Here is a 12,920-nt window from a genome sequence, read left to right as displayed (position 1 = left end):
CTGTGAGTTAATCAGTCTGTGCTCAATCGTGAAAGACTTAACTCGTGCCGCAAAAAATGGATATAGAGACAGTAGCGGCTGCTTCTATATACTTAATTAGCACTTATAATTATTACCTAAAAGTGAACTGCAGTAGAGTAATAAAAAAAATGGTGGAGCAAAAGAAGGTGGTGGATGCTGTCTATACATAAAAACAGGACAAAGTAATTGAAAATATATTCGAAATAAATATTTTGGCAATATTAACTTATATACCTAATAATAATATTTATTTCATTTTGATTAGGGCGAACTGAAATGTTTCCTCATTGGTCATGTTAGCCATTTCGACGACAAACACACACGTCCACTCCCACTAAATTTCCGTCGAATACTGATACATCGGCAGACTTGCATTCGCGCTCGATCCCTTTGATCTGTGTCGAAAAACCGACACCAAACGGATGTGTGGCAGATGCATCGGCCGACGTCAAATACTTACCACAGACAAGCAAAAACCGCCGTCTACACATCGGCGGACGCATCCGCAGATACAATCTGCCAACGCGTCCGCCGATATGTAGAGGAGACTTATGGCGAGCGCACGGCGGGCACACGCTCAACGCAGAAAACGCCTTTAAAATTAAATCATGGCAGGATTCGAACCTGTTACAAAGCAAAAGACAAAAGACATTTACAAGCATAATATGTACTAGCTGAGTAGTTGGTTCATAGGCAGATGGGGGACCTTCCTAGTTTGATGTTAATTGACATGATCTGACCAAATTAAGTTGGTCTGTCAACTGCCTAGGAATCAATTCCCTCGATGGTACATTTTGTTCTTGCAATGGTAATAGCTTTCTTTGCAATCAAGTTGCAGGAAGTCAGAGGAAATCGGTCTAAGACACAGGATATTACCTGTTATATGTCTAGGAACCTACATAGATCTTTGAAATCGCTCATTATAAGGAAAACAAAAGTTCACCCATGTACCACATAAAACAAAATACAAATTGATTTATAATAATAATCTATAGAAATAAAAATAAATTTTTAATTTTGTTAGTCTCGCTACAACTCGAGAACGGCTGAACTAGCTGAACCGATTTGGCTAATTTTAGTCTTGAAATGTTCGTAGAAGTCCAGGGAAGGTTTATATTATGAGGAAACTGATACATATTTCACCGGGTCATTTAGTGAAATATAATAATCAACAATAACAATCACAAAATTCGCTACTTCTCCATAAAATCTCAAGAAAAACTCGGTCATATCATACACATTATAAAATAACATTCTTGAGTTGAATCAATGATAAGTAAATATATTATGTTAGCATATTGTGATACGGTGAGTAAACACCCCAACGCATGCTAATTACTTGTACACATCACATACAGTCCATAGGCGATGTTATTAATGCTAATTAGTAATTGTAGAAAAGGTAACAGGGATTTTCACTGGAACCGTACATTTTGCTTATAGTATATTTGCTTCTAATTTAGTTTGTAAGTATAGTAGTTTCAGGGACAACATAATTTTACTTTTTATGAAACACAAATGATAATTATTGAAAAAAAAAAACGCTGGAACGCCATGCATTTTGCAGAGCTAAAAGTATTATAATATTGAGAAACTTAAACTGGTCCATATCGTTTCAGAGCTAGTAACGTTACGTAACATAACAAAATAAGTTATATAAAAAGATATGTAATACGCAGCAAAAGCATGTATTGCAACAATGAACAAATTCGCAGTAGAAATTAGATGAATAGAAAAAGCACATATTATACAATAAAATTTCATATATTATTTTATGAGTTGTTCCTTTTTTTTCAAGTTGGAACTGATTTGGCCTGTGTGATTTATATCAATTCAATCCATTTTATTGGTTACTAATTACTATAGATACAAACTTTATGAATAATATTAAATCTTATATCGCTAAGCTTATCTTGGGAAACAAATAGTAAAAAGAATGATTTTCACTGCTTCTTCAATATACGTTATACTGTATAAGTACTTGACTTTTTTATTTTCTTTTTGAAATGTTACAAAAATTGCAAAGCATACCTAATATTCTAAATGTTGAGAGCATCAAAAATTTAAATATAAATTGTTCTGCTTAAAGAGACTCTTATCACGCTTATGCTCATGTGTACTCATGTGTTAATAATAACTCGCATGCTGGTTTCGGGCACGGTGGCCAGTTTCATTGAAACCAGGCCAGTTACGCAGGAGTAATTTTATAGTGTCTGAATGTGTGCGCAGTACACAAGAGCACTCTCTCTTCCTTTACTCTCATAACCCAGTGGGACGGAAGATTGACACGACTGGCGAGGGATCAGGCGCAGGACCGACTTTTCACATGCCCATCCGACGCATAGATCATCTTACTTGTCAGACAATCAGGTGAGCAGCCTGCATTGTCCTAACAATACTTGGTAATAACATGTTTCCAACGCGGGAATCGAACCCACCACCTCCGAGTCAAGAGCCACGCTCTTAACCACTGGACCACGGAGGCGTTACTCATATTATGTTAAGATGGTCTACTGAATATTATCATCTATACTGTGGCACAGCTGTTATACATTGTATTATGAAATCATAATAACTAGCAAAACAAATTCAACATTCACTATAAACATAAATGTTAACATTCGCGTGCATATTACATAACGAGCAGGCAGGTTATTTACTCATTTACAGAAATACATTAAGGCGCCATTATCACTGGATTGAAACATATTTTGACTAGAAAGAGGTACTTACACGCATATAGAAATATGTTAAAGAGATAAGGATGATGAGACAAATTGATATTATAAAATACAGTACGCCAGTCATGCGGCTATCATAATACCAATCAAAAACCCAATGGCACATCAACTTTCAATCTATTAACATTAAGATCAACTTTACATAAATATCAAATCGAATACATACTTATAATGTTCGGCAGCATTCTCGAACGCTCCCAGAAATATATGTGAGTTTCCCAGGTTGCTATTCGCTCGTCTCTCGGCTGCCCTGTCTCCCACCTCCTGGGCAATCCTCAACCGCTCCGTATGGTATTTAATCGCCTGGTTGAAGTCACCCAGCAGGTAGCAGGTGTTGCCAAGGTTGCCACACGCTCTCCCCATCGCCTGACGATCACCCAGGCTGCGCATTAACTCTAAATTCTCCCTGGAAATGGGAAAATAATAAGTTGACACAGGTATAAGAATAATACTGGAATAATAATTTTGTTATGGGCTTAAAAAATATTAATTTTAATTTGTTTTATTTTCATGGTCAGGTGAAGAAATTTACAGTTTCATACAAAAAATATGAAGGATCAGAATCTAGCGGGTAAAGGATTTTAGGGAGGACTAGGGCCTATCTATACTAGTAAAGGTGCGCGACGCCAATGCTAAGTTAAAATTGTAAGGTTGGTAAAATACCTATATTATAATATTTCTAAAGAATGTTGACTGATTAACGCGGTTACACCGTCAATCTTGCAAAAATAACCAAAATATTCAGAAATCTGTCAATCCTAACCATCAATATTTAGTCCATGCGAGGGTAAAACGTTCAGTTTCGCGTGAATCTTACCAGATTGGTGGACTGAACTGATGGGAAACTGAGCGTGTGACCTACGTCTTACAATTATACAAATTCAAAAATACATTTTTATAACATGCCAAACTAACCTCAGACGCAATCTGAATCTTTCGATAACACAATACTCCAAAAATGCCTCATTCGCATGAGAAATAACAAGTATGGATATGATCAGGCATCTAAAATATTTAGTTATTCACTTATAATATAGAACAGCTTGCTATGAATATGATGAGGTATTTAAAATATAAAACTCACTTGTAATATACAACAGCTTGCATGAGGCAGTCGCGTACTTCCTGCGGAAAGTGGCCAGGGTCGTTCTGACCCACGCGACCCAGTTGTTTGCCCTGCGCATGGTACACATTGCCCAGGTTATACAGCGCGCGGCCCTCGCTCAGTCTATCGCCCAAAGAGCGGGAGATCTCCAAGTGACGCTTGCAACACTGTATCGCCTCGGTGAATTTGCCCATCACCTTGAGAGTGTTGCCAAGGTTTCCCGACGCTTTCGCCTCGCCGAGCTTGTCATTCATTGTCCTGGAATAAAATGTTTTAGATTTTTCACATTTTGAGGATTTTTAACAGACACATAGAAGTCTCGTTGTTTTTTAATTGGGAGCTGAACACATTCTCTTCTGAAGTTAACGACCTCTGTGGCTCAATGGTTGTGCGTGGTACAGCTCAAAGTCGGGGGTCGCAGGTTCGATTTTTCGACGGAACGAAAAGTTTGCAATGTTCCTGTGTCATGGATGTTTATTAAACGTGTGTTATTTAATAAAAATCTTAAATATACCTTAGTATAGAAGTATTGAATACATTTCTGTTGTCTGGTACCCGTAACACATTACACAAGTCACTTCAGGTATAGGGTCAGACTGATGTGGTGTGAAGCGTCCATAAATATGGTTATTATAATTTATGTACCCAGGATGCACAACGGTAGAACCACGAAAACATTTGATGTGACGAAGAGAAGGAGTCTGTCCTTCCTGATTCCCTTTCCAAGTACTCAGCTAGCCAAGTACTATTGCAGATCTTAGCATTTTCTAGCAAAATAGTAAAATCAATGTCAATTTTAAAATAAGTATAAAATGATACCTGTAGCTAAAATTCACTAAGTTTATAACCTATGCATGAAACTGCCATTTTCGGTAGTCTAGTAAAAATAATCGCCACAGTGCAGACTCTGCGACCTTTGAATATTAATTTTGTGGCAAATATTAAAATAGATAGCACTAATATGAATCTCATGTTCGAATTTGAATATTATAATGGTCTGCCCTCTAATACTTATTATAGTATCAAGTATCTTTGGAACAGACTTAAATGTTAGTATACAGTATAGAACTATAGACTATATACTTCCTTACTATAATTCACGTCTTACTTATAACTTACAAATAACTTCACGCTTAATCAGCAGAACTGATTTAGATGAAATTTGGTATGGAGATACTTTAACAGATGGGAAAGGGCGTGGTTTTTGTTATGTAAAAATACTTTTTTTTACGTAACAATTTTTTTTACAATCTATTTTGGCACAACGGAGTTGTGGGCGTCAACTTGATTTTATTTTTACAATCACATACATACGGGCCGAATTGATAACCTTCTTTTTTTAAAGTCGGCGCGCTTATTATAACCGAGCAGGCTTAATTATTTATGTAATTTTATGACCCATCACATACTCGGCCATAAAAATTGTGTGCGAAGCATCACTGGTGAGGATCCGCACGTAACACCATGTGACTCAATAAGACATAATAATTTAATTCAATCCTCATCCGAGTTTTATTGTTATTCATCAATAAAATGATTCATACATCCACTGACGTAAATTCGTGCAATGTCAATCATACCATTCATACACACAAGTAACACCATATAAGTAAAATATGTGGTGTTTTCCTTTCACAATATATTTTGATCATCCCTTTCAACTCTACAATATTTGCAACATACAATACCAAATACAACAAACAATACCAAAACCAAAGATATGAAACCTATACCATATTTTATTTGTTACATTTTTGCCAAGCTAATACAATAGTAGATTTCTGTTGTCTACTGGACCAACAGTACCTAATAGGTGAGGAATTAAAGTATGTAACTAAGACCTAAGTGCTCATTTTAAGACACTGCAGTTATGTTGCTTCTTATGAATTACATCAGGTTGTGTAGCAGAATAGAAAACTTTTTAACTCACCTAGCTAATGTTAAATCGTGTTTGTGATACTGCATGGCCTTACTATAGTCTCCTAAATAAAAATAAGCGTTGCCTAATTGACTGTAGATAGCGCTGAGTGTTCGGAGATCGTCGGTGCCAGCTTGTATGGCAGCTTGGAAGAAGGCCACCCCGGCTCGGCAGTCACCAGCTTTACACAGCCTTTCTCCCTCCAGGGCCAGCTCCAGACACATTGTGCCTCCATCACAACTCTAGGACATAAAAAAAGTTACATAAATAAAATATTATATTTACATAAAAAAATAGTATAATAATTCAGGATTTTTTAAACTAGATTCCTTTCTGTGACATGGTCATCAGGTACAAATAAATACCTTTAATGCTAAGTACTCACTTTTTATTACACAAATAAATACCTTTAATGCTAAGTACTCACAGGTTTTGCTCGATAGTTTTACTCAAAATCGGGCAAAAACCACTGTGTGGACCGCAAAACTCACAGCTCGATGGCTTGCATTGAGCCAGTTTGAAGGCTTGACAAATTTTTGACACAGTTACTCTTCCTTAGTTTTTATTAGTTGTAGCTAATTTCTTTTGTAATGGAGTAAAACTATCAAGCAATACTGAATGTGTGGATGAAAGCCCGAGCCGTGGTTTTTACTCTACATGATTGCTTGATCGAGCAAAACCATATGTGAGTACTGACACTTAGAAAGTAAAAAATATCATAAAAATATTTTACTGGTCCAAAAGAGAGTATTAATAGGCTGCATTTTCACCACAGATATGTTGCGAGGGATGTGTTTTTGAGAATCAATAGAATTGCTTCATTGACAGGAGCTTGCCCTGATATCAGTTTCTTACGCCGGTTCTTCTCGCCGGGATAGTACCCGAACCGGTGGTAGGCACTATTAGCATCAACGTTCTGAAAGTATTTGTTACAAATCTATTCGGAAATAATACAATTTTTATTTTATTTTATTTTATCAGCTCAGCGTGGTGATGATATAGGATCTTAAAAAAATATCCCTCACAACACATCTCTGGTGGAAATGCGGCCTTATTTAGTAACTTTGCATTTAATAGATATTAGTTACTTTAAAAACCATGTTATTTATGAGATTTGAGTGAATTATACTTTTTCAGAAACAATAAAAGAAATTTTTTTGTAATTGTTATGTATTCAAAGTTTCATTTAATATATTATGATTATATTCGCATACAGATGATACAAAACAATCTGCTTTAAAATTAACAGCTTCCGTTCATGGGTCCCACTTGACACCAATAATGATCAAGTGTTAGTTGGATGATTGGAAATGTAGTAAATCATCATCATATTATTAAATTATATAACCAGATGTTTCTCAATTATAACAGAAGACCTGGGTAGGTCAGAGAGAAATATGTATTTTGTCTATTTTCTTTTCAACTTTTTCTCTTTCACTCTCACACAGAAATATTAATATTTTACTTCCTAAAACAAGAATTATAGAATATCAATATTTTAACAGTGTAAAAATGACTATCAAAATTATGTAGTTCATAGAGGGAGGAATTTCTGTCTATCTAGTGCCCTGGCTTTTGATTTAGTTTCTTATAAAGATAAGGTTCATTAGCAGTAGCAGCTCAAAACAAAGGTTTTACTAATCAAAAATATTAATCTTACAAATCTGGTAGACCTAGTTAATTATAATTGTTTGTAGTTTATTTGTATTTTATTGGATTATGAAATTTAACAAACGGTAATGCATAATATTACTTGACTAGCCAGTTTATTGATGAAATGTGTGCGAGTGTTAATTATAATTAATTCTGCACTACATTTGCTATTATATAATTTGAGTATTTTCATGACCTATGTTGCAAGTATAGTTATTATTTTTATGACCTAAAAATTTGAGATCAACAGATACACAAAATTTAAATAGTCCAAACAATGATAGCTTTTGACCTCATCTGACAGTTTTAAGACTGCAGTTTATCAACAATCACTGCTGTAACATAGCACCCAGGATTTCGGAGTTTAATGGGCTCGTTTAGATTGGCACGGGTAATTCACGCATATAAATTTGCGGCGGTATCCGTATTAGGGGTCTGATGAATGAGTCACTAGCGTCGTTGCCCGCTGGCGTCCTACAAAAATATCCTGTTATCAGAGCTACCGATGAATAAGCCCGGCAATGCGTAACAACGCTTAAGCATATCAATTAAACAATATGCTACGAATAAAAGTAAATAGACACACCTGTGCATCCGTTGAAAGGTTCTCCGCACTCGCACTGACTGACATCGTACGTTTAAAGATTACTAAAGAACGTAACAAAACAAAAACTATGGTAATATGTATAACATATATCTCATAATTAGAGTATTTGTTTAGGCTTCACTGTTTCTTAGGGCGTTCACGGCTATTTAACTGTTGAGTGTTTCATTGAGTTGACACAAACAAAATTGAGAACAAGCAGCAATTGGCAACTGGCAACAACTTCGGAGTTCGCTTCCACAAATGACACTTCTCGTTCTCATTTCTGTTGACAACTGACATTTACGTCAATGTCACTTGATTTTTTTATTTATTATGACAATGGCAATGTGGTTTACTAATATGAGGCCCGAGTGAAGTTAGAAAGGCGGCAAATTTAATTCTCCAATAAGTTTTCGAGATAGTTTTTAATGATTTTAGTTTTAGCCGAAGTCAGCAAATAATAAAACATTACATAGATAGCAGTTCGGATTTTGGATGATTGTTTTTAATAAATACAATAGTTATTAAAATTAATAACTTTTATAGACGACGCTGGTAGATATTTAGATAGGTACCTGTGGAAAAAGTTAGTTCATGAAGATTTACGTAATATGGTATATTGTAGAAATTCATACTTAGTACTTTTGAGTTACAAGAACCCATCACTATTATAAGTGGCGCACAACTTAAAGATCGTTAATCGCTAAACGCAATCGCTAAATGCTGGATTAGCGATTAGCGATTGCTTTTATCAAATTATTATAACCAAAAAGTAAAAGTATGTCTGGTTCTCGCAAGTCACAGCTATTTTTAGATAACTATTTCAAGTAGCCAGTTTTTTACTTAGGTATAATATTATTAAGTATTTATTATAATATGTGTGTGATTGGTAAGTGGGAATATAGTACTGTTGATCGCCGATACATATACACATGAAATGGTAATTATGATTGACGCCTTGAGCCGAAAGCTAATATGAGATAATCGTATCGCATTTCCTCCCGGCTGTATCGAGTTCAGCTGCCTATTGTCCATTGATCTTCAGACTTGAATACTCGCACTGAGCGCTCAACGCTGGGTTATCACCTCATCTTGGTGTTAGAGTGTTCAGACTAGTTTGATGTCTATCTTTTATCGTTGCATCTATATTCTATTGTAGTTGGCAGTTGCAACTTTGCAGAAAATAATACGCCGATTTAATTTAGTATTTTCTAGTTAGTGAATTTAAAACACTGGTTAGTATTTAGTGGTTGGGTGAGGACTGAGGTTCTAGCTATAATTTGAGGTCTAAGTTTATTTGGGCACTTGCTGTTGCCCGCTACTTCGTCCGCGTGGACTTCAGTTTATAGCGTATGTAGTTCTGGCGTTGTTGTTTCTGAATTCTGATATCTATGTTGGTAGGTGAGTTATTAATTAATAACGTGTATAACAATCGAAATAATCGAAACACCTTACTCTACCACCACCTCTTATAGAAATACATATGAGCAAGCGATAGCGCGATCTAGGCAACTCTTGGCGCCATCTGTTATGAGTTTTTGGAACTAACTTAATTTGAACAAATTTACGCATTTTCACCCCCTTACAACCCCCTTTTCCAGTTAAAAAGTAGCCTATGTCATTTCTCAGGCTTTAGAATATCTGTGTACAAAATTTCATTACAATCGGTTCAGTAGTTTTAGTGTGAAATCGAGACAGACAGACAGACAGAGATACTTTCGCATTTATAATATTAGTATATATATTAGTATAGATTACGACTACGATAGACGGCGGGGCTTAAATGGTCACATTTAGCAATTCCTCTAAATCAATTCAGCATATGAATTGTCAAAACTGTCAAACTGACAAATGTCAAATTAGTACAAAAATACAGAAATGAATTGCAAGCAGAGTTGCATTTTGCGTTTTAGAAAAATGAATCATATCATGATTTTTCAAAGCGACCATTTTAGCCCCGCTGAAAACTTAAAATCGGTAAGTGTTTATAAAAAGCATGCTGGTATGCCATGTAACACCCGCAAAAATCTAAGAAAATATTATAATTTAATGTAATATTACTTAAGGAAGGTCAAGTGGGGTAAGAGAAACAACCTTTACTGGTTTGTGAACATTTTGGCCTTCAGCTATCAAAATTTGTATAATTATTTTTTTGATATTAATTGAAACAAATCTTCGCTTTTGAAAAATACACACAGTACTAGATTGACAAAGCGAGGTCACAAAAATGTTCCTCTTTCCCGAGATTTGGGATAAGAGGAACACTCGATATTTTTAAGTAATAACTCATGTTTTAAGTGTTTATATAGCATAATATATATTAATCAATTTTTTTTGAGTTAAGGAAATGAAAACCTTCCTAGTTTAAAATAAGGCCTTATTTAGGCTGACTGCATACAAAAATGAAATTTGGGGTAACAGGAACATATAGGTAAGGTCAGAGGTGTTAAATTTTTTCTGGTATTAAAAGAATGTATTAAAAACTAGCTTTTCACCCGCGACTTCATCCGCGTTTTGGTTATATCGCGCTTGGCACAATTTTTCAAAACATGACCCCCTTTAGTGTCCCGGTTAGATCGGTTAAAATTAAGCCTATGCCCCTAGCCCCGGGTATCAAGCTATCTTCCAAATTTCTTAAGATTGGTTCTGTGGTTTAGGCGTCAAAACGCAATAGACAGACAGACAGAAAGACAGACTTTCGCATTTATAATATTAGTTGGTACCAACCTGTAGGATAAACCTTAACCTTTTGTATGCGACCAACTTTCGTACCCGAAAGAAAAAGTCTCCTATTTCATACATTATGGTCACAGCTGATCGATACTTTTGTATGGAACAGCTGACTTTTTATTTCGGGTACGAAAGTTGGTCCCATAGAAAAAGTTGTTCATACACATAGGTAGGTTAATCTTACAAATATTGGCCAGTACTTAAAAAGTCAGCCGGTATTTTAGCGGATTTTAAAAATGTTTGTTATCCCTTGAAACCAGGAAAGAGGAACATATTATGTTTCTCTTAACCTGGTATGACCGTTCCTCCTTTCAAGCTTGCCATTTGAAGATTATGTTTTTATTGACATCGAAAAAGCACTAAAGATTCACACTACAAACAATGCAATACGCAGAAAATAAAGATTAAACGCAATAATTACACTTTCCTTAGCAATCAACCGCAAAACTGATGGTTTTAATATTTTAATAACACAAAAAAGGAACACCTATAAGCAAGGAATTTAGCTCTAAATTACTTGCCTATAAGACTTGGCTTTTTAAGTTTGACAACAGATTTTTTTCTCTCTCTCTTTTATTCGCTTAGTTGCCAGGTTGTAGCTTCATCTCATCCAAGAATATATGAACTACACCTAATACTATTTTATCGACGTAGTGACCATAAGCTATGTCCACACTGTGCACTTTCATCTTGAATTTTCGTCATCAACTTTCATATTAATGCATTCATTAATTGAATGCGTCGAGGAACGCAACGCCAATATTGTCATTTTCGAAGTTTTGTATACGGTCAGAGGGCACGCGTCGCGGGCATGCCTCACGTTCGCTGTTGACTGCGCTATAACGCATGCCTTTGACGAACAGAAAAAGGCACAGTGTGGACAAAGCTATTGAGCTCGGTGTTTAGCGTTATAGTTTTCTTGTTATTAGTTATAGTCTCTCTTCTCCCTGCGTCCATCTTACCCGACCTGACCTTACTTAGGTTCTAAAGTTGGAAAACCTACGAGTTTCTTTTTATTATTGAACTTTGCAGTTAAGTAACAAAACAAAATAATATATATTATTTTGATTTATGTACTTAAGTATTTATTTAGCTACGTATCCAGCAAGATATATCTTGGCTATACGGCCTACTATTTGGTGGAGCTTGCTGAGCTTAAAAAGCTTTTTGTTTTAGATTTGATTGCCATATGAAATGATCAAACAAGTTTTATGCTATTTTTAAACTACTAAGTATAATATAAAATATAATGAAAACAATTAGTGCCAAGACTGCCATGAAGGGTTCCGCAGCAGCAATAAGGTTTAATATTTTTATGAAATTAAACGGTTTTTTATTTATTTTTATATTTCAGTAGATTTAATGAAAGTTAAATTAGGGTTTACCATTTATGACGTATAAAAAAACTACTTGCTAGATCTCGATTCTCGTTCAAACCAAGTTAAATTTGTAATTACTAATACTTAAGTACTTAAATATAAGGACCATGAACAATGTAAGGCCACTCTAACGGGAAATTAATGATTGCTATTCGTTTATTAAATAAATAAATTAAGAAAACAAATTATCAAGTAATGCTCTGTTTTAAAAGTACAATACAATACAAATCTTTATTACCATAATCTTAGTTTACAATTTTAAAAGTGGCGGTCCCCCAAACTAGGTGCAGCCTGTGCTATGGGGGAATTTTTAACGAATTACAATAAAAAGAGTGCAAAAAAAAAACAAACAGAAAATTAAATTTAAATTTAAATGAACAAAAATATTCTAGGAATTAAAAACAATAATATTACTTAATAAAATCTTAATACAGCAAATAAAATTAAAATTCTTAGGTTAAATTATTATATTTGATAACCATAATGAAGTGCATTATATGTGTGTATAAAACTGGGTGTGTAATAGTGTGTGTGTGTGTGTGTGTGTGAGTATGAAGTAGAGTATGTCTTATGAGGTTGAGTATCATAATATTAGGGTAAAGGTAAAAGGTATCATAATATTATAAATCTCTTTTTAACCTAGCTCCAATAGCCATTTAATAAACTTGAGTTTTGTTAAGCTCTTCCAAATGGCCTTGCAAGGAACACAGCTCCAAACAAGGCCAATATTATATATCATTCGTTTAACTTGAAAATAGAGTATTACAAGTATTTATTTATTTGCTTT

At 34.8% G+C, this 12,920-nt stretch overlaps 1 protein-coding gene across 3 annotated transcripts in view; it reads right to left on the bottom strand.

Moving 5' to 3' along the window:
* Positions 1-8,263, bottom strand: part of LOC121738515 (G-protein-signaling modulator 2) — a 75,663-nt gene extending 67,400 nt beyond the window's left edge. For 2 of the 3 annotated variants that reach the window (XR_006037298.1, XM_042130631.1), the window contains exons 1-4: positions 8,025-8,263; positions 5,798-6,027; positions 3,847-4,125; positions 2,929-3,168 (exon numbers count right to left, since the gene is read on the bottom strand). Coding sequence is in view for 2 of the 3 variants with exons in the window: in XM_042130631.1 (XP_041986565.1) it covers positions 2,929-3,168; positions 3,847-4,125; positions 5,798-6,027; positions 8,025-8,069 (794 nt within the window). In the remaining variant the exon portion in view is untranslated. Of the gene's footprint in view, positions 1-2,928; positions 3,169-3,846; positions 4,126-5,797; positions 6,028-7,730; positions 7,855-8,024 lie in introns of those variants that run through there. The other variant, XM_042130632.1, reaches the window with a different exon arrangement.
* Positions 8,264-12,920: the final 4,657 nt, after the last annotated feature.

The sequence above is a fragment of the Aricia agestis genome, chromosome Z (genome assembly GCF_905147365.1).
Source record: "Aricia agestis chromosome Z, ilAriAges1.1, whole genome shotgun sequence".
Lineage (NCBI taxonomy): Eukaryota > Metazoa > Arthropoda > Insecta > Lepidoptera > Lycaenidae > Aricia > Aricia agestis.
Note: the sequence above shows the minus strand (reverse complement) of the source record. Positions and strands in the feature narration are given on the sequence as shown.